The sequence below is a fragment of the Micropterus dolomieu genome, linkage group LG21 (genome assembly GCF_021292245.1).
Source record: "Micropterus dolomieu isolate WLL.071019.BEF.003 ecotype Adirondacks linkage group LG21, ASM2129224v1, whole genome shotgun sequence".
In the NCBI taxonomy this organism is placed as follows: Eukaryota; Metazoa; Chordata; class Actinopteri; order Centrarchiformes; family Centrarchidae; genus Micropterus; species Micropterus dolomieu.
In genome coordinates, this window is record NC_060170.1 from 6421426 (window position 1) to 6444488 (window position 23063).

The 23063-nt window shown below is 40.6% G+C and overlaps 1 protein-coding gene across 1 annotated transcript in view; it reads left to right on the forward strand.

Annotated features, from left to right (window-relative positions):
* The first annotated feature begins 16300 nt into the window (after positions 1-16300).
* Positions 16301-23063, forward strand: part of ddr2l (discoidin domain receptor family, member 2, like) — an 18806-nt gene continuing 12043 nt past the window's right edge. Inside the window, exons 1-7 of the mRNA XM_046034534.1 lie at positions 16301-16373; positions 16661-16763; positions 17061-17136; positions 18047-18199; positions 19491-19638; positions 21678-21783; positions 21863-22052. Coding sequence (XP_045890490.1) covers positions 16313-16373; positions 16661-16763; positions 17061-17136; positions 18047-18199; positions 19491-19638; positions 21678-21783; positions 21863-22052 — 837 coding nt within the window. The 5' untranslated portion in view covers positions 16301-16312. The remainder of the gene's footprint in view (positions 16374-16660; positions 16764-17060; positions 17137-18046; positions 18200-19490; positions 19639-21677; positions 21784-21862; positions 22053-23063) is intronic.

Below are 23063 nucleotides of genomic sequence, written 5' to 3' on the forward strand. Positions count from 1 at the left end.
ACAGCTGACAGTTCAGATGTGTTATTACGGAGTGAAACAGAAAAGTAAAGCCGGGCGGAGGGTTCGGAAACTTTGACTGCATGACAACAGAGCTGAGATCAGTGCGCGTGCTGCAGACTGAGGCCTAAATGTGACATCTGAGATCTTTGTTATCTGCAGCAGGACTGATCCAGTAACAGGACACAGATTAAACAAATCGCGATGTCATCTCTAAAAGCATCACATAGATGGTTTCAAATCAGAAAAACCTGTAATACCACATCAGTTTTAGAGAAATCTGCAATGTGGAAAGTTTATTCTAGTGATGTTAAGGATGTTATAGGATAAACTCACCACAGGACACAATCTAAAAATGAAATACAATACAGCTGTCATAAGTTGCACTGTGAGCTACTATAAGGATATTATAGGAATATTACTGTAAGTAGGCCTATAAGATAATAGTACGATTAAAGGGACTATACTACAAGTGTCACAAAAATACCAAATGAATATTATGAATGCAAAACTCATTAGATCAGCACTACTCATGACAAAGAGCTGATAGATTAAAATATAATGCAGCTCAATGGGGAGACTCGCAGCAAGAATACGTTGACAATACTGATTAAAAAATATATATTACATTATACTATTATAGGAGCTCCAAATACACTTATGAATCACAAAGTAAATATAATATTTATAGAACACACACTTTTGCTTGCCAAAATGCCAAATATGTGACAGATTTGTGAGAATTATCTGCCTTTTCTTGTCTTACATTATAGTATTTTATATGTTTGGGGGCTTTGGACAGTTGAGCAGACAGAACAAGACATTAGATGGCGTCACTGTGGGCTCAATGAAATCTGTGACGGGCTTCATTGATGATTAAGAGAAAATAATCAGCAGATTAATTGCTATTAAAATAGAAAGTAGATGAGAAGTGCATGTCAAGAAGATCCGGATAAGTTCTGCGCTGTAAAGTGCTGGATTGAACTTGTATACATTATCAAACAGGTATCATAGCAGTAATAATAATAATAACAGTCATCTTCATAACAATAAATCCTGACAGCAGCAACTACAAGCGACTAAGCAGTTAAGTAAAACAGTGAAGTTAGTGTCAACACAGACCTGCTGTAAGTGAGGAAATAAGTAATACATGAATACCAGAGGAACAAGACAACGTTTGTGATTGTGTTTTGGAATCTTCACTCGTACTTTTAATTTCATTTGTTAATTATTTATTCAATGAAGTCAAGTCACGTCACTATTATATTTTTTACAGATTACATTATAGTATCAACTCAAAGAACGCTGATGTACATCTCTAGCTTTATTTTCTTCAAATATCAGTCACATTTCCTCTTTAGTCTTATTAAAAACACGACAGTTTATATTTAAAATGATAGTTTGTAGAGTGTCAGACATGAGGCAGCAGAGTCAGTCTGCAGTAAAAGTGAAATTGCAGCCACCAGGAAGGTGTTTAATTCCTCCTCCATGTTTTATAGTGTGTTTGTTGTCAGTTTAACCCCGCTCAGGTTTGTCAGTTATCTATGGTTAACTGGTGGTGTTCCTATGGTTACCTATAGTTGAAGTGGCTGTACTGACTACTGATTTAGAACGGCAGCTTGACTGTTGACCCGACCTATGAGCTATGATCTGAGTATTTCATGTGAGAGACACGGACAACAGATAGCTACTCTACCAGCCAATCAGAGAGCAGGATGTGTGTGTTGCTGACCTCTCGACCTCCTGTGAGGTGTTGGGGATCATGTTTGGGTTATTTTCATGCTCAGAGCTCAGTCAGCTCAGTTTACACGGACGGACTGACGGCTGACAGCACTTTAAAACCTTTAAACATAAACTTCTCCAGGGGAAATCCTCCTCCCTCAGTCTCTCTCTCGTTTCATTATCTTATGAAGCCCTTTAGGACAATTCATATGCATGTCATTTAAAAACATATTCTCTGTCTTGTACTTCTTAAGTAAATTTGGGGTGAGCTGCAGCATGCTGTGTTTTGTAGAGAATGTTGAATGATCTTTTGCAGTAGGATTGTCAGCAAGTTAATCAGTGCTTTTTCCCTGTCTTTTATTTTTTGATATATCTTTTTTTGTTCATGTAATAGGGTTGCAAAGTGAAAACAGCTTGGTTGTAGTCCAGCCTTTGCCTCTGTAACCTATCTGCGTCACTTTGCACCTCTCATCATAATGCTGGCCTAGTGGCTAGTGTGGCGTGCCCTCAAACCAAAACAATGTTACATACCCTCCAGGCAGGTAACTGTGATGTAGACACAGTGCACAGTTAAAACTTAGTTACTGTGAAAGGTAATTTTGCAACAATTTACAACTGAATAACTTACCACTCTGAAACATCTTGCTCCAGTCTAGTGTGCAAAGCTGGTTTGGATTGTTCTGCCTTGTTTCGGGATCATGTTCCGCTGAACTGAAGCCACACTTACAGGCTGAAACAGCTTTGTTTTGGACCACACTTCCTTGCTTGTCAGGACCCACCCTACTCTGCTTCTGATTGGCTAGTAGTCCTTACCTAGATACTGAGAATGTACAATTACCAACAAAGATTGAATAGAAGTGAGATGCTTCCCTTGGTAGCTAAAACGGAGCCTTCACAGGGTGAAAACAAGTGCTGCAGCAACGTGCAGTATGACAAAAATGTGGTGTTTTTAGAAAATTAAACCATGGAAACCTGTTCTGGTACAACTTCTAAATATTATGAACCTGAAAATGAGCATAACATAACCTCTATAAGACGTAAACAGACAAATGGGTATCAACCTGTTTCATAGCTCAGACTCGCCCGAGTAAGCACACTTTATTGATTTAGATTATTTTAGATCTTTTTTCAGAGCTTTCGACCAGATGGACTTTTCTCCATTGTCATGGGGATGGATATGTTGACCTGCAAGCTCAGTAGCTGATATGATTCTCTTAAACTTAAAAGATAAAAAACAAAGTTAATTCCAGATCTTGGATATATTACTGACAATAACAATGCTGAAGCTGTTAACCATAATAATGATTGACAGAAAATATACTGACAACATCTCTGTTTATTTTCATTTATGTTGTTTCTTATTTTCTAGCTTCTCAGTTTTTATCATTTTACATTGCAGGAAACTTAATATATTTGGGTATACTTGGAGTTTTGGTTGGACATCATTTTGAACTCTTGGAAATTATTTTGACATTGTGTGGACAATATTGTATTGACAATTGGGAAAATAAACAAAGACAAAGTAATCTACATCGATGACTGATCATATCGGCACCCTGCAGGTGTCTTTTACTGCTACATGTTTGTGATAAGAAGCAGTGGAAAGTTGATTTATTGTTTCTTCAGCAGACTGTGAGAGCAGCCTGGAGCTACAGAGAGGCTCAAAGTGATTTCACAACAGCAGCAGCTCAGTGTTTGGCTCAGACTGTGAGAGCTGACAGCTCTGTTCACTCACAAGACAAACACAAAGCGATAGAAGAAGTATTGTTTCACACTGCAGCCACTCGATGAGATAGAGATCATCAGAAGTAGGGCTGGACAATACGGCCAAAAATGTTACACGATAAAAAGTTTCATATCTTATTATATCGATAATTATGATGAAGTATCAAATCGTTATTTCTTTCTAGTTTCAAGGCTGATTTTTGCTCCTGTGTGAAGGTTGAAGAAACCTGATGGTTAATTGTGGTTAACTCTTCTTTCTGGTCAACACTTGAGGCCATAAAATCCTTGTCGACAAATATGCATAGGTAAAATTAGATAAAAGCTTTTTTTCAGTCCTCAACAAAATAAACATCTTAATAAAAAAATTAAGTCCTAATTTGTTTATAATTCAAGTGAATAAATCAAACATTTATTTAAGATTTATTAACATTAGTTATATTGTTATTGAAAAAAATTAAATCGCGATAATAATACTAATTATTATTATTATTGTTATTGTTTTATTGTCCAGCCCTAATCAGAAGTGTAGCAGTTTTTTTCTCCTCATCACTCACAGTTTCGGATTGTGTTTGTGTAGTCCTGTAACTGAGAGAAGATCAGCCAGCATGTGATCAAGTCCAGGACTCTCCTGCTGCTGCTGTCAGGTTTATATTTCTACACGAACTCACATGATGTCTGTTGTTCTGTTTAAGAGAAGAAAAAAAACACAGTTTCACGTCAGTCCATGTACGTCTTTGACCAGCAAACCTCCACTGAGGTGAACCACAGCAGGTTTGTCCTCATGTTTGTCTCCTGAGGGGTGAAAAAAAAGCCTCTGAAGAGAGTTTATTCTTGTAGACTTACAAAATCATTTGTGATTTAAAACACAGGTCCGCTGCACTTCAGAGTTCCCAAACATTACCAGCACTAACAGAATTTTCATAGCTTCAAAATCAAAAGCTCATGTTTATTCTTCTCATACTGACTGTTTTTGTACAGGAAAAACATTTTTGAAAAGGGTCCTGGCTCCAATATTAGTCACGTTGTCGTAGCTTTCAAAGCTGCACGTACAGGATGTTCAATACAAATGCGTAATATTAATCAGTTAAAATTGTTTATGACAACATGCTGAGGTGCGTGACATCCACAGTTGGACCCTCTTGAGGTAGTGAGTTGACTAGCTAGCGAGCAAGCTAACTAGCAAGTGACGGATCGTGCTAGCTAGTAACCAGAGTGTAACTGCTCAGACTTTCTTTTATCTCCTATGCGTTGTTCATGATCCTGTAGGTTATGGCACGCTAAACACAGTGAATTCGCTGAAAGGAAGCAGGGCACCGTTACATAAAAGCCAGGAAGGTTCTTTTTAAAGACATTGGACGCCGTGCCCTCATTGCACTCCGAGACAGGCTTTGAGGAGTAAAAGTTAACAAGATGACATCAAACTGTCTTTAGGAATCTCAGCCAGTGTGAGCGCTTTCACTTTCCAATAAAAGATAATTCATCCCGTCCCGGCTTGTATGGCATTAGATCCAGATCTCTTCAGAAATCTCAACCTGTAGCCAGTAAAGTGATCTGTCTGTGAGACTGAACTATTTGGGAGATTGTGTCTATGTTAGCAGCAGACACACAGGAAAGTACGAAAACACAACTTCCTTCCAGTGAAGTCCTTAAGAAGTTTAGATAAACGTTTCCAAAGACATTTAACCTCAGGTCACTAAGTCTTTGACCCTATTATCAGGCTGTGATCTGAGTTATGACTCTTTCATGATGCCTTTTTATATAAGCACCACTTGAGCCACACGGTTCAACACAAACACTTACAGGAAACAGTCAAAATGGCTCCTGGAGAAGTGAGTGCGGAAAGTGGCTGTGGCTCGAGTGAAAGAGGCAGATTAACAGATGAGTTTAAACGAGCGAGTGTATGTCGAGGTTTTCATCTACCGAGCCGCAGCCAGCAGCTCATTAAAGAATTAAGAAACCGCACAGAGGATCTGTTAGGGGCACATGAAACTGAGAGGAAGAACACTGAACGTGGCTGCTGCTGAGGGGAGGTTGCTGCTGATCAGGCAGAACTTTATCAAAATCAGGTGTAATGAGGCGTTAACACAGAACCAACAACTTCCTGTGTAGATTTAGTGCTGGGACGATCAGCGCTGATATTAGTGTGTCATCAGTTCTTGTCAGAGTGCGCTCTCCTTCAGTGTCACCTGTGAAGTTGTACAGCAAGATAATTTAGAAACATCTGTGGTGCCATAATAACATTTTAGTTTTGATCAGGCAACTGACATTTTCAGGCTGCTAAAAACGGTTATTAGTCTTTTTGTGATTATTCTTGTTTAAAAGGCCAAATACTGACTCACTATGCCTAACCACCAGCTGATTCTGACGGGGCACAAATTACTTACATAACGGTGCAGAAAAAGCTTCAGCACGTCAGACGAACCTCTTGTTTTGCATGTAATTGTTTTCATGCAGCAATTGCAGTTTACTGAATCACTACTATTGTCTTTGTGAAGCGTAGTTGCACACATACTGTAAACACTGAACAAATGCCGCAGTCAGAAATCTGTAAACAGAAAAGTACATTTGTCAAATGAGTGGATTTGGCTCATTGGTTAGCAAAAAGGTCCTGGAATCCTGCAGCCAGCTGGGTGGAGTGTGCATGAGGACATGCAGGTTAACTGAATGGAAACTCTAATTCTGAGTTTATTTTAAATGTAATTTATTTGAAATGCAACTTATTTTAAAAAATCCCTCTTGCCCGTGCTTGTCATATTACAAATAGTTATGCAATGTCCACTGGCAAGAGAGAGTGTAGTCAGTGCACTGCGTTAGATTTAGACTTTATTGTCCCAGAGGGACATTTGTTTTCACGGCCAGTTAAACATCGAAACACACAGATGTAAACAAAGCAATATACAGATAATGACAATACATAGAGTCCCTATAAAGACATTAGCCAGTAATGGATGAAATAAAGCAGTTTGGGATTGGGTTTCTAATTTGGAAGTTGGGTCCAGTCAGGTAAATTCTTAAAGGAATAGGCGAGTGCAGAACTCTAGTCCGTCTTTGTCGGCCCTGTAACAGACTGGGTGTACTCTGCCTCTCAACCAGTGCATAGAGTGGTATAAAGTTTATGGATGGATGGATCCTGAAAACCCGACTCAATCTAAACCGTAAACAGTGACCTGGTCTCAGCGTCTTCCTGGACTGTCGTGTGAAAGTTTCCACAGGTCTGTAGAAGTTTAAAGCCCCGTGTAAGAAGTGGGACTTTTTAAACACACAAAACTCATCAATCAGAAAACGTTAATGCTTTTCAGTGTTTGTGTCTGCTAGGTGATACGTAACTCTGTCTTACAGAGAATCCAGAGACAGACCAGCTCCTCTGCTCCCTCCACCCACCGCCGACAGAGTTATGATACCCTGCATACCTGTGTGCGTGTCTGTGTGTACTGACACATTCATGTCTTCATGGCTTGTATTCTGAGCCGAGCAGCACCGTCTTGAGTGACACGTTTGACGTCAGAGTAGTTACTGGAAAGAATTAAAGTCTCATTTTGAAGTCTTAACATCAAAAACATTTCAGTTTTTTTTCTCTTTAATGTGAGACATCACTGCAAGAGTGGACTTCTGCTACAAGTTAAATACAACTGTCTTTTGTGATTGGATAAGGGTGAAAAAATACTCGAAATTCAGGTCAAATTCTTCAGTAACACAATCTCTACATCCTCTGTAAATCATAAAGTTAGCTAAATAAGTCCCCATTCAGGTTTTCAGGTACGCTTGATAACGTTCACCTTGGCTGCAGTGTTGGCTGTCAGATCAAAGCTCTACATGTTAAATCAAGCGCCCCTCACATTCCCCAGATAAACCATCTGCCGCCCTGCTCCAGACCTCGTAACCATCACCTGCTCTAAGGTTACATTTGCATTTTGGCCGTTTTGCCAGTGCATATGTGTAATTTTACAACCGAGTGCTACAGTAGCGAAAGCTGAAACGTCTACATAAAAAAAACTGATGGTTGTCAGTGTTAAGGTAAGGAGGTATGGATGGATCTAACATGTTACGTACCTTTGGGTTAGAAAGAATATGTTTACATTCAGTGCTCTGTTATAGTTTCCTGTTGATAACAAGCTGGAAGTCTTTAGTCTGTGTGTGTTTGTGTGTGTGAGGCCACTGCACGGCTCTCGTCTGTTTGTCTTTGTTTATTGCGCTGCATAATCAGACAGCCCTGCTGCAGCTGAAAACAGCACAACGTTGACAAACACTGTGTCTGCACTGGTGTGGGAGTGTAGCTGCAGGTACAGATGAGAAGATGAAACTTAATACCAGGAATTCGAGTTGGGATAATAGATCCACGGTCCATTAACACATGGGTCTCCTATGTGGGTAAAATCTAGAGATCATACAACAACACGTTAAGCTTTCTGTTCAGCCGAATGCTGGGATGGCTTTCATCCTACAACAATGGCTAATTTCACTTGAGCTGTGGCTAACACAGGGTACTTCCACAGATCACTAACAGTACTGACATAAGCACAAATTAGACTTTGCAAACCTGTAAAGGTCTGCATTTGCCTGACATGAATTTCGCCATCTACCAATATCCATTAAGGGTCTGCATGGACCCTTCACATGGAGCCTCAAGTTTATGACAGCCTGAAAAAAGACTGTACTGCCAATGCTGGCAGATGTCAAGAAACACAAACAGCAGGAGGAGATGAATTCATGTGCAGACCGTTCTGCTCTATGTGTTTGGAAACTGATTATTTAAGAGGATGTCCACGCTTTGCACAGCTGAAATATCCGGTACTGACGGTCCATAGATGTATGGGATAGCCTGTAATTGTGAATATGCATACTGAGCCTTTCTAGTGCGGCAGATCTTCTCTTATTCTTGCTCAACTGTCTTGCACATGAAGTCCTAAATAATATTATGTTACAACCGTGTTTTAGTCCTCTTGAATATTGCAGGAAAATTTTTATTAAAATTCTTCCCAAGCTTGAAAAATTTCTGATTATATATGCATATTTGGAGAAAAGCTTTTATTTAGTTTAAAAATGTGTTTAATGATTCTTTGTTGCATTTACACTTTTTTTGATATCAGATATGTTTCCGATCCACCGAAGACACGTGAAGTCGCTAAGTGGGGGGCGGGTGTTTAAAGGCTCATCAGATGCTAAAACACTGCATGTATAATCTGTGGAAACATTTAACTACACAGCAGTGTGCATGTGTAAAGGGTTGGTCAGCACAACGCGATGCCGGATTTAGTTACATTTGCCCAAAATTCAGCCAGAGTAGACTTTTGGGATCTATGATAAAATGTAGTAGTTTTGAACAATAATGAGTTAAACAGGATGAGCTTCCATGTTTAAAGATGGATCTACCAAATGGTCTGAAATTTCTATTCGGTACTTTTCTATTGTGCGTTCTGCTTTCTGTTTTGTTCTTAGTGAGCTCTGTCTCATTCACCCCTCAACCAGAGAGAGAGAGAGAGAGAGAGAGAGAGAGAGACTTGGAGAAAGGCATGTAGATTCCTGTGTGTTTGTGTGAGCGAGATACATAGACACACACACACGCAGAGCTCTGGGTTGCGTTGAATGTCAGGAATGTTGAGGCTTTTGGCTTCAGTTTGTTCTGACTGAGGGAGGAGGAGAAGACAGGCAGAATGAGAGGAAAAGGAGGATAGAGGGAGGGACGAGGAAGGAGGTAAGACAGAAGACAAAGAAGGAGGGAAAGCAAAGATGGAGATAAAGCAATGCAGAGAAAAGTATAGGCATTTTGGCTGCAACTAGTGATTCATGTTACTTTTAATAGTTTTGTTGTTTATAGTTTTTTAATAATCACTTGATTATTCAGGTATATGGACAAATGCCTGTCTCTTAGTTTCCAAACAAAAATTGGATTCTTAAGTCATTTACGGTCACCAATGCAAAAGCTACTACATAAATGTAAAAGCTACAACCTAACGGAAGTGAGCAACAACAGATGTTGACAATGAAACGGGGTTGACTGTTATTACAGACAAACTCTTATTTGCTGCATGTGAAAGAGGAAAGTTCTTTCCTGTTTGAGAAGTAAGTAAAACGTTGCAGAATGCATAAATACGAAAATAAAAAGCTAGCGACAACTTTTGGCAGCCTTTTATTTCACAAAGGTCTTGCCAACGTCTTCTTCTGTCTCTCTGCAGCCTGATATCACTCTTTGCTTCTTCGTATAGCTTGCTTGCTGGAGAGTCGGGTTGGTACCGTAAAACATTACACTGTCACGCAGCCCATGCTCCGGCCCGGAGTGGCAATGCCAGGGATGCCATTCACCCTATATCAATGTACCCTCCACTAAGGTACTATTATCAGTTGTATGGTGCAGTGTTTCAAAACTCTAAAGACTTATTTGTAAATCATTAAATCTTGATTTTGCTTTCATTTGCTTTACACACATCTTTCACCACAACATCTATGATTCCCTAGGTTTTTGGTAAAATACAACGAGTACATTTGTTTAGTCATCTAAAAATAACGTGCAGTTCTTTCAGTGAAGTCATTTTAACAATCACTTAATCCAAGACAAAACACTGCAAGACACGTGCTGAAGTAACCTGCTACAGTTCATTTAACTCTTTTCACCATAAGTACAGCTAATGTAACGTCACTATCAACAAAAAAATTAAATGTTTCAGTGATGAAAGTGATATCAGTGAAAACTGCATATGCGCCGTGCGAGAACGGACAAATTGACACGTGTAACAACAGTTGGGTAGCTGCTTGTGTACTTTGTGTGTATGTGATTGATTAAAAGGTATCTCCACTACAGAGCAGATCAGGGCAGAATCATTTATGGCGAAACTTACATTTACGAGGGGGTTACGTTTGTCAGTGAGATTGCGGCAGGAAAAGCAGCAGTGACAACGAAGTTCTGTTAGTTTCAATTGCACTTTTTTTGTGGTTTGTTCAGAGTCTGCTGTTTACTTCACATCTTGATTTACTGCCCCACTACCATCTGACATCATGCAGATAGAAAAGTATAGTGAAAAGCAAGTGTATCAGTACTGTGAACACTATTTTGTCATTTAGGTATATGGACTTCTTACCTCTTTACACCCAAATCTGGTTCTTCCACAGTTTTAGCCTGGTATACAGTAAAAACTGTGTTTTTTTATGTTCAAAACAAATCCTGCAAATTCCAACAGGAAACGGTTTATAATGAAGTTGAATTTGTTTTTATTTTTTAGCAAAACAGTTTTCTGGTGTCGAGTTCTTAGACTGGGTCAGAGAAAATGTCACACTGGATAAAAAAGACTTCAGCTGTCTTTTTCTTTCTCTATCTTTATGTTTCTCTCTTGGTCTCATCCTTCTTCTCTTGGTCACTTTTCCCATCTCTCTCTCTCTCTCTCTCTCTCTCTCTGGTCATGTGATTTTGCTGTAGAGATGAGCAACAGTGCTGGAATCTGAGCTTCAGCCAACACATTACATAAAGCGCCCTCTCTCTCTCTCTCTCTCTCTCTCTCTCTCCCAATCGTTGCCAGAAAATAAAAAGTGAACCTCTGCGTTCTTGTGCAGCTCGGCTGAAGTGAATGAACTCACTTCCTGAAGGCAGAACAGAGATCTACGTCAGAAGAGACAGATTGTTTCATGAAGTGACTGTATTATTATTCAGGAACTGGCAGGTTTTCACAGAGTCTTTACAGTTCTGTATTCAGGCTGCTCCCAGCTGTAGAACAGTCTGGATGGGAATAATGTGGAACTCTGTGTGAACCAGGCTGTAATCAGAGAGCTGCAGCAGCTTGTTGTCTCTGTGAACTGATTCAAGATCAGTCTGTCAAAGTGAACAATCTGATCAGACTCAATCATTTCCAAATGGAGGTTAGGCTGCTGGGACTCAGTGTGCTGTCTGTCTTTAACTCCAGCCTCTATTCAAAAACACACATAAAACACATACTTACTGTTATACAGCGGGATTTAGCTGTTTTCACACTAATTTCCAAATATTGTACTTTTTACTCCACTACATTGTAATGTGGCAGCTATAGTTACTGGTCATCTTTCTTTAATAAAAGTGAAACTTTATTTTTATTTTAATGCAGTTTTGATTGTTCCTAAGTGCAGCAACCTGCCTTATTATTTTTCTTTTTTAGCTACAGACTCTCTTTTAAGTGCACGTTTAAACCAATTAAAGTAAAAAGTGGTTAAATACAGTATTCTAACTGCACTGACAAGGAGTTTTAGGATGTAATTATATTTAGACTGCAACAGTAAAATTCCATGTACACATTATTGCATCAGTGATAATAGTACTATATTGTAACTTACAGTATAAGTATGTATAATACATCACAATTAAATGAGCATTCACTCGCATAATAAGTACCTTTACTTTAAATAGGCTACTTTAAGTACATGTTGCTGACATTATCTTTTAATACTTAACTTACTGAGCTGTTCAGTGCAGAACATTTACTTGTAACAGGCTATTTTTTTATACTGTGGTACATTTCCTAAAGTAAAGGATCTGAATACTTTATCCACTTCCACCACTAGAACCAAATTACAGGATGATGCCTGAAAGAATATCCTTACTCATTAAATATAAGTGTTTCTCTGTGAGGCGGTCAGAGTGTCAGTGATCTGCCTGCAGGTCTGAAACACTGCAGGGAAAGGTTGGCTCTGATGCTAAAAATCTTATCAGCTAAATTATCTTCTCCCCCTCTTGCGTGATTGAGTGTACAAAATAATCAAGTAATTTTAGCATGCTTCTCATTTTTACCTATCAATCTATTCCAGTGGCAGGTTGTATCAACTGTAAATAATTAACGTTAATTCTGTAATGGCTAAAGTAAGACTTGTGGCTGTTGACTAATTTGTGCTCTGCATATCAACTAAATAGTTCTCGATTAGGGCCTCAAAGTATTTGAAGTGGGATATTTCAGTGTGTCAGGTACACATTTAATGCATGAAGCTCCAAGGTTTAATGGTGGTTCAACTTGTCACCTTGCTGCGGTGATGTAGAGGTGTACTCCAGGACCCGGTGACATCACTGTGACCCGGCCACACCCAGCAGTAATGTGGCTGTGGTCAAAGGTGAAATAGCCTGAAGACTTTCAACCAGAGAGGGCAGCAAAACACAGATTTTCAGCCTGGTGTTTGATTACTCTTTAAGCTCTGTATGTGGCTCTGTGCTTTTCCCTTCCGTCCATTGTTCTCCTCTCCGCCTTTCTCTCCGTCTCCTTCCTCTCCACCCCTCCTCCTCTCTTTGCATTTTCTCCCCTCTGTCTTTCGTTTTTCTTCTTATCTGTCATCTGCCTCGCCCTGCTCTCTTGCTCCAGCCTGTGTTCAGGTCTCTCTCCCCCTCTCTACCTGAAAGTGTCACATTCTTTCTCTCACCCGTTCAGCTTTTTCCTCCAGTGAGTCGATGCTTCGTCATTTTGATACAGAATCTCGACAGCAGACAAACTCTAGAGAGAAGGGAAAATATTCAGAATAAGGGAAGGGCAGGACACCAATTATACTTTCAAATATAAAATATAAATCTCTTATAAATACAGAGAGAGGAGAGACGTTTCTAGTGTGTGTGTCTCAGTGTTGCATAACCTCTGTGAGTGGGCCGCTGTTTGTGTCCAGTACTATAAACTGCTCCAACAGCACTAACATTGTGAAATCACACACACACACACACACACACACACACACACACACACACATAGTTTACTTCTTAATGAAGTGAGGAGTCATTCAGACTAATCCTTGTTAGTCCATCCTGCTGTAGTTGTGTAGAACAGTGACAGTTTTAGATACAGTTGACTTCCTACAATGAAAACATGTTCAAATATTGGAATTCTTAAGGACTCTGTATGGAGGGGGCTGCCGTTATCTGTGTTTATTTAGGTTAGGTGTGTTGACAGTTTAAAACATGTATTTTAAATTAGGGGTCCACAAGAAAGGGGAGCTGGAGATCTGGTGGACAGGTGATCCCGGACACAGAGAGAATCGGACATCCAACAGTGACTGGAACGCAGCATTATAGAGGTCAAGTTACGAGATGAGTGCAGCAGGATTGCTTGATTGGAGAGGGTGAGCGGGTGAGCAGTGAGAGGGAGAACTCATGTGAAAAGTCTTGTATTATCAGTCCTAGCAGAACTGTGGCATCCTGGACTTTGTTAGAGTGAGGTGTGCACACAAACCAGTTGGTTTATCTTGCCGTCAATCAACACATCAGTAGCACTGGTGCCCATAGTGAGCTATCAGGCTTGGTTGTAACCCTGATTTGTGATCCAAGCATCGCTTGAGCATCACTTTGGTTGTGTCCCATTCTCCCTGAAGGGAAGTGAGAATGGGTGCTTCTCAAGTCTCTTATTTGTCATTTCCTCAATCCTCGCTTGAACTGGAAGTTGTTCCGCTCCGCCATCTTGCAGACCATCCCAAAGCTCTCTGAGGATCGAGGAGCAATCTCTGAGGAGCTATGAGCGAGGATCCACCAGCGCGGAAGTGTTTTACTGACCGACACGCCCCCTTACTGGGTAGCCGTTGTATTGATTGGACGCTGCTGATCGGACTGATCTCATGCATAACATTAAACTCAAGTGCATCACTGCAAAGGGTTAGGTAGTGTTGTAGTCAAGACCGCCCAAACCGAGACCAAGTCAAGACCAAGACCAGAGTTTACAGAGACAAGACCAAGATTTTTAGGGGCTGAGAGCAGTCGAGACCAAGACCGAGGGAGGGCGAGACAGAGCCAAGACCAAGACTAGTTCCCTGCATTGCATGGCACGTAATAAAATGTGGAACGAGATCATAGGTAGTTCACAAAGTGATCTGAAAGATCCAAAGTTAGGATGTTAACAAATCAGACAATGCAAAAGCAATTTATTGATATTCCCAAAGTTACGGTCTTGACTGGTCTTGATATAAAATCCCGAGTCCTCAATGTCTGAGACCAAGACAAGACCGAGTACAAATGCGGTCGAGACCAAGACCTCTTTGTGATGGTCTCGGTCTTGTCTCGAGTACTACAACACTAGTGTTAGCCTATATTTGATTTGTTTTATGGTTCACTGTCTAGTTAAAGCTCATTGTAGGTCTGAACAACAAAAGCACCCACACAACTTTATACATTTATTAGAAAGAATTTATTTTTCTTTTATTTATTATATTAACCTTTATTATGTAGACAAATAAAGTCAGAGAGAGTCGGAGAGTCTGTTAGCAAGAAACATGTTGTACATAATTTATTGTCATTTCTATTCAGTCACATGTGAGGCTGGTCATTCCTGTGTTTAGTCCAGATAGATGACAATAAAACATAGTAAACAAGTGAGGAGTTGGACAAGTCACTAAACCGCACTACAGTAGGCTATCTAATGAGGCAAGCAAAGGAAAATAAAGCCTGCTCATCCAGCCATCTCGCCTACTGCTTCTGATGAAAGCAGAGAAAATTCAGCTGATTAAAGAATGAATTAAAGAAAAAGAAGCGTCGGATTGATATGATGGAACGCAGTCATCGATCGGTGACGAGTGATGTGACTTGCAAATAAACTGTAGGCAGTAGTGTTAAAGGATATCAGAAGAGGAAATATGAATATGATATGAGTTTGGCTATATCCTTTCAATTTCCCTGAAAGATTTAGCATAATAAATCCCAAGACAACATGATTATATTCTGGGTTATTTAATAACGAATTCACAATCAGAATTGGTAAATATAAATGCAGATAATATCAGCATTGTGCCAGTAGAAATGATCCTGTGCCTCTGAGCAGGACATAGAAACCTATAATTATTCATGTGCAGGTGTGTTATAACAGGTAGGCCAACAGCTACAGAGATAATCGTGCTGCTCTGCACTGATAACTGAGACTTTATTAGCACAGTGCACATGTGTGCAGACACAAACTCTTATCAAAAGTGTGTAGCCTACAGCTGGTAGAGCCGACTGACAGCTGATGCAGCTGTGATCAGCCGCCGCCGTCATCAGAAAAGGACGTCGCTTCATGTGACGCTTCTGGGGAAAGGACGTCTCATGTCTCTAAAAACACATTTCCTCGTTCCTTCTCTCCTCGCTTGGTTTAATTGCGTCTCTGCATGTATCCCCGGTGGGCGGGAGACGCAAGGAAAAGATGAAGTGAGGGAAACGCGTATGCAATTAAGAGACTTGAGAAGCACCCAGTGAGTTGATTGGTTATGATGCTTTAGTGAGCTATTCACGTCCTGTGTGTTGACCTTTGACCCCTAAGAAGAAAACTAGTAGGATGGTTTGATTTGAGTACTTAATTACTTTGAGTAAATCTTGTTTTACTTCATCATTTCTCCTGTTTTCTTTTTTTATTACAAGGCTGTTGTGAGCTCACAGTTTGTCAATTTCAGCAGAAACCTCACAGACGTTAGTTGTGTTACTGTTCTGTAATCAGCTCTCATATTTGACAACTTTACAGTCTGCTAAAGTGTACTTTGGGACTTTTTTTTCACAGCAAACCTAATTTCTACATGTTTATATGATCTGTTATAAATCTTAACTGCAGCTATTCACATCAAATACATATTCCCGGTTATTCTGCAATTCCTGCTGTTCCACCAAAACAGCAGGGACAGATTTAAGTCTGCAGGAGCTAAAAATGTGATAACAAAGATGAGTAGAAAAACTTTTCCCATCCAACTCCTTTTTGTACTATAGATTTTCATCAGTATACTTATTTATGGTCTCTCCATAGACTCATATTGTGTATTTTTATATCTAAATGAATGATAACAAGTTTAACTTTATCAGAATCTGTCGCAGTGACACATCATCCTTCAGTTCTATAAATCATAATTCATTATTCGATTTTCTTTTCTCTCTCTCTCTCTCTCTCTCTCAGAGATGTAGCGTGTGTGTTGGTGTGATCGGCGGACCATCATGCACCTCTTCTTGCTGCTGATCCTTCAAGCCACAGCAGCTTTCGGACAGATTGACCCCGGTACACACATACATACACACAAACATGTATTTCTACTTCAGTACCTGTGAGGACCATCATTGACTCAATACGCTCCCTGTTCCCCCAACCCTGACTCAGTTCTACTTAATTTGATAAATCAAGTCTGAACCCTCAAGCAGCCATTAGAAGAAGAAGAAGTAAATAAAATGTCTTTTAATAGTCACATTGGTCCCCACAGTGTCAGTAGTACAACATCACTCACACATTAAGTAACACTTTTAATTTTATATGGTTGATTGGGATTGTTTATATGTGGGTGTTTTCAGCACACTGTCGCTATGCCTTGGGCATGGAGGATGGACGGATTAAAGATGATGACATCACAGCATCCAGCCAATGGTACGAGACCACGGGACCACAGTACGCCAGGTCAGTGTGACTTAAATGCCCTTGTGCTTGGATCTGTTTACTATTTACACTGTAGGGATACTTTTATAGTTTTTTAATACCATTGTACATGGTTACACATGGACGAGGTTAACACATGTCTTGTAGAATCATTTCTTACAGTTGTAAGTCTAACAAAGAAGAATTGACTCGTTAATCAAAATAAACTTGTGATTGCTGTGATAAATCATTTTATTTTAATTTTTTTCAGACGGAACTTTTCAAGATACTCAACATTATCAAGCAGACATTCTGTATTAACTGTGTGTGTGTTTGCAGGTTGAATTGTGAGGAGGGAGACGGCGCCTGGTGTCCTGAGGGACAGCTGGAGCCTTCAGACAGCCAGTACCTGCAGGTTTGTGTCTGCTCGGCGCTATAAAGAAAGAAACACCAGCAAACATGTTCAGTCAAGTTCACATACCCGTATGAGTTTGACGGTGTCTGTCAGGATTCTCAGTTATTCAAGTCAAAGGTGGATGAGACACAAAATGTCCTCCGAAATCTACAGCAAGTCCAGCTGTCGTTGACTAAGCTCTAAAATCAGGGTTTAAGTTAGGATGTGTAATAAGAAGGAGTGATGCCTGCAGGAGGAAAGTGATACTAAAGTTAGTGAAAGTTTACTAATATAGCTACATTTTGTGTGATTTATGCAACTACCTGTGGAATTTATTCTTCAGCAGGTTGCATCTTGTGGAGGAAATGTGGATTGATACATTTGTAAAGATTATGACAAAAAAAATTTATTGTAGGGGACAAATTGGCAAGGACCAACGTTTGGAGTCAAAATGGTCCAGAATTGCTTTAAAAACGCTGACTGTGGAGAGCCCACAGCATTTTAGAAATGATCATTTGCAACACAGAAGTGCACAAAGACATATTATCGCAGGAAAATATGACAAAACACATGAAAAATCTTAAAAGGTTTGGATATATATACTTGACTTTTTAGCATTCTGGTGTCTGTATTCTTTGATTCTTTTATGCGTAACAGAGGACATTTAAAAAACATTTTAAAGTGGTAGTGTTTTATTTTACCATGATCCCACTGAGCAAACTGTTTATGAAATACAAGATAACCAGTCATCTCTGTCTAATGTCTGATGTACATGCTGTCATGGCTGAAGGTGAAGTACCCAAAGATAGACTTCTGACTTTCGGTAAATTGACTAAATAGTCACATAAGTATCTTTATCTGAGCCCAGCGCATGGCCTTTGGGTCATGGGTGTGTTACACGATTTGACAGATATGCTGATATGTTGTTCAGGTGGATCTGGGCAGGCTGACTTTCCTGACGGTGGTCGGGACTCAGGGACGATATGCCAGGAACTCTGGGAACGAGTTTGCCCGAGCTTACCGCCTCAATTACAGCAGGGACGGCCTGCTGTGGAAGTCCTGGAAGAACCGGCTGGGAAATGCGGTGAGTGACCCAAATATTTCACTGCAGAGGTTAGACAAAGCACCCTGGGTCGCCACTGGGGGAGGCGCAGGACGAAAGTCGGAGCAGCAGAAAGAATAGAAGAAAATCTGGAGAGGAAACATGTTACGGAGTGATAGAACAGAGCGATGGAGGGAAGAATGGGAGAAGAGGAAGGAAAAGAGAAGATAATTAAGCTTTTTTCACTTGGAGCTGCTTCTGGTCATTCACACTTGGAATCAGAGGAAATGACATTTACACACCAGCTTCCTGTTGGCCTTCAAGGGCCCTGCCAGCTACAGCAACACCATTAGGACACACTTTACTGTGTGTCCCTTTCCCTTACTTTCACATTGGGAACTTCCCAGAACCACCACAGATTTCTGCTGTCAGACCCTGAACAGCAGGCGAATTCACAGCCTGACAGAAACAGTCAAAAATGTTCTCAATTCTTTTTATTTTTACATATTACACTAGAAGAATTTAACTGAGAAGCGATTGATTCCTGCTGCTGGTAGCCCAACAAATCAGCAAACAATGGGGGGCCGTTTAGCTGACGAAAGCCAGTGAGCAGTGATCGTGCTTGTAACAGAGTATTCCTGCCATGTGGTATTGCTATTTTTACTAAAGTAAAAATAAAGAAAATAGTAATTCTTCCACCACCTTTTGTTGCTGCTACAAAAGCCTAATTCACTACTCCCCCTGATTTATTACCATGTTTCCTGACTGGAAACATCACCAACTGACATGGGAGGTACATAGCCCAGGACGGGAGGATCTTCCTCCAGGCTGTGAGACTCCTAAATTCATTCTCAGCACTGCACCATGTAAAATAGTATTTCTATGACTGTATATTAACCCATCTAGTGTATATATTTTTTTATATAACTTTTGCGGCACAAAGGGAACTGCAACTCAATCTTGTTATATAACCTTGTGTTGTAAAATGACAAATAGAGCTACCTTGTAAACAAACACACACACTGCCTGCAGGAGCATTGGCCTCCCCACCTCAGAATAACAGAGCCATTACACACAGAGCACTCACCGTAACATACGACCTGGGTCATTACTTCCATGGGGATGTAAATACAGCACATTAAAGTGGAACAGGACATGTTTCAGTGAGAGTCTAATCTCCACTACCACATAGCAGCTCTAAACACACCTTGTTTCAGGGATTTGTCTATACTGTATGTACAGTATGTGTACTGTATGGATGTTTGTTCTTGAGGTATAGAGAAGGCACACTGTAGAACCTTCAGGGCAGTTTACCATGTGATATCTGTTTCAGGTGATAGAGGGCAACAAAAATGCCTACGCCTCTGTCATCAACGATCTTCACCCTCCGATCGTCACCCGCTACATCCGGCTGATCCCGGTCACCAAAGTGTCGACCACCGTCTGCATGAGAGTGGAGCTGTACGGCTGTCCGTGGGAGGGTAGGACACACAAACGCACAGTCACGCTGTAAATGTGTGTGTTCTTGAGCTCTAACATTAGAGGTTGTTGATTCAGTGGAATTAGACTTTTAGCACTCCTCAGAAACCTCCTCTTTCTAAAATGTCAACGTAAAACCTAACTGGGATTGTACAGCCATTTTTAATCTATTGTGCAATAAAACTAAATCACAGCAACACATTTTATGCCAAAAGCTATTACTTTTAGATTTTAATCACACGGTTTTATCAGCACTGGGGGCCGAGGAAGAGAGGAGGCACGGGAGAACTGGGAGGACGCCGTGGGGGAAGTCCGAGGGTAGAGGGCAGGTGAGTGAGGCAGGCAGAGTACAGAGGAAAAACCAGAGAAAAAACAGAATCACAGACAAAAAAAAGGAGAAATAACCAGGACACTCACCGTCAGCCGGGCTGCCACCACAACACAGATGCACAGCAGTAAAAAAAATAAGAGGTATTACTAGAAGATTAAACTCCTGGTCTGTTCTTCACTGGTACGAGATACTTTCGGTATCAAAAGCTGGCAGCCAATGCTTAGTCAGATTCACAGTCTATATTTTACTTATTCTTTGATCTGATATTTACTTTTATAAATCAGAAATTAAGAAATACTCTATTTCATTCAGGCAAAGTGTTCTTCACACCCTGGTGCTTTGGAAAGTTCATAAACTCAGGTATCATGTTGGCACCTGCATTAAAAAAGAAAAATTAAACTGCCCTACCAAGACCACGTTTTGCCCTGATTGTGGGTCCAAATGATGGTAAAAGGCTGCATTAATAGGGGTGGCTGTAGAACAGGGCTGTGCAGAGACCTTTGGAAGGGCAGGTGCTCATGGAACAAGGATTTAAAAAGGCCTGTTCTCAAAATATCGATACAGAAATATATTGTGACGTATTCACTGATGCTTCTGTATCGATACATCAGCAAATGCTGTGACACAGTTTTGAAAAAGAAACACAGGGAACACTGTGGGCTGACAGAACTTACAGGGAACAGATGCTGTTGCTGCTGCTGTTCTTGTTGCTGTTGACACTACTGGTGGTGATCTGTGACAAGATATATTATAACAAACATAGGAGATATATTAGCTGATTAAACAAATATGTGACCATGACAAGATGTAAAGATTGCTGACAGTGTTTGGAACTGGCTGACTATAACTGACCCGCTGTAGTGCTGCAGCTGCTGCCAAGGCTGACTGCTACGAGAAAATAAGAGCTCACAGAGACTTAACAAATTTAAAAATACATAAATAAATTAAATTTGTCATTGACAAAAAGGCACTTTGGGCATCAAAGGGCAAAAGGGCAGGTGCTCAAGCACCCTTCGCACCCCCCTCTGCACGTGCATGTTGTAGAAGGGTCATCCACTAATCACAGCGTTGGTGGTTTGATTCCCAGCTCCTCCTGCATGACAGGGGAATTAGATAGAAGTCCTTTATCAATGCAGCCAATTACCATTGAAATGATGGATGTTAGTTAGTCACTCCACCTGTCTGACAATGTAGCTCTACCACCAGGCTAACCTACTGGCTCTGAGCAAAGCTAAATCAGGGAGCTGCTATTAGAGCAAAAGCCTTTTGGTCTTAGTGCCCAGTCTTACTTGCTAATTGCCAGTTGGCTCAGTCCCTAATCTGAAAATAGGTTTATTCAAGACACATACAGTATTTGTACCATCAGCTGTCAAGATGTTTTGCTTTCGGTCAAGGTAATCATTCATCAGTCAAAGTTCACCAAAGTTGAACGCCAAGTGAAAGATTTGTACAGATTTACTTCATCTCTGTAGGCAAATCCGCTGATCGCTGTGATCCCACTGAGGTGAATTGATTTTCATTTATATTATCATTTATAAATGCTGCTGTGGCCGGACCTTTATCGTGGTGGCCATGATGATCTCTCTTCTCCTGTCACTGAACACGTTCATCTAAGCACCTGATAGTAAGACAGTAAGTGTGTGCAGAAGTATGCTGTGGCTCAACACTACTTGACATACACCCTGCTAACCTGTCCTCTCCGCCCTTCAGACGGTCTGATCTCCTACAGCGCTCCGGAGGGTCAGCTCATGATGCCGCCTGGTTACCCCATCGCCAGCCTCAACGACTCCACGTATGACGGAGTACATGAGAGGAGGCGAGTCACACACCCTCATCACACACCTGCGTTTCCTGTTTCCCTGCTCTCTGTGACTGACAGCTGTCTTGTCCTGTAGGAGGCTGTTCGGCGGGATGGGTCAGCTCACGGACGGTGTGATCGGCCTGGACGACTTCCTGCTGACGCGTCAGCACAACGTGTGGCCGGGCTACGACTACCTGGGCTGGAGGAACGACTCGCTGGGAACTCAGGGTTACGTGGAGATGGAGTTTGTCTTTGACAAGCAGAGGAACTTCACTTCTTTGAAGGTTTTCAACTCTGCTTACTTTACCTCATCATAGTAGCTCATCAGCTCACAAGACATTTTTAAGTCTAGTGCACAGAAGCGCTGTGGCTGAACTGCTCAGAGCAGAGCGACATTGCACTGTGCACAGCACTCCAGTGTTCTGTGATTATTTTGTTACTTTAATTAGAGGAGGGGAATCCACATAAACCTTTTCTATTCATGTTTTCATTGGTGTGTCGTTAAATAATATAGAATGAAAGCAAAACTCCAAAATATGCACAGAAATATTATTGTATGGCTACAGTAACTCACGTCACTGGTTAATCAGTATGCTATCTACTGCTGTATGAGATGGTAAAACATGAGCACATTTTTATTTTTACAGAGACTTTTCCTGCTGAGATATGTTGTTACTAAACACCAACAAAAAACATCAGACTTAAAAAAAACACTTTTCTGTCCAGTTCATCCACTACTTTGAACATTGTAACTGCTACATTACACTTTAATTAATGCACCCTCACTTGTACTTTCATTAAATTTTTTATTTTATTTTAATATGTATTGAATTTATCTTACTGTGTATATAAATATATTTATACAATTTATATATTGATTTTAATATATGCAGGATAAAACTTGGGCACATGGTTTCAGTTCTCTATCAGAGGAATCGACAGCATACAGTATATTTAAAAATAATACAGAAAACCTTTAGTTATGTAAAAATGAACATTCTTTTATATTTTGGTATTCTGTTTTTAATCTTACAAACATAACCTGTCCTCTGTTCCTCCGTCCAGGTTCACAGTAACAACATGTTCTCCCGCGGTGTGAAGATCTTCTCCTCCGTCTCTTGTTGGTTTAAGCCCCGCCTCATTGCCGGCTGGGAGGCGGAGCCTGTGACGTTCAACACGGTGCTGGATGACAGGAACCCGAGCGCCCGCTACGTCACTGTGCCCCTGAAGCGCCGCGCCGCCAAATCCCTCCGCTGCCGCTTTTACTTCGCTGATGTCTGGATGATGTTCAGCGA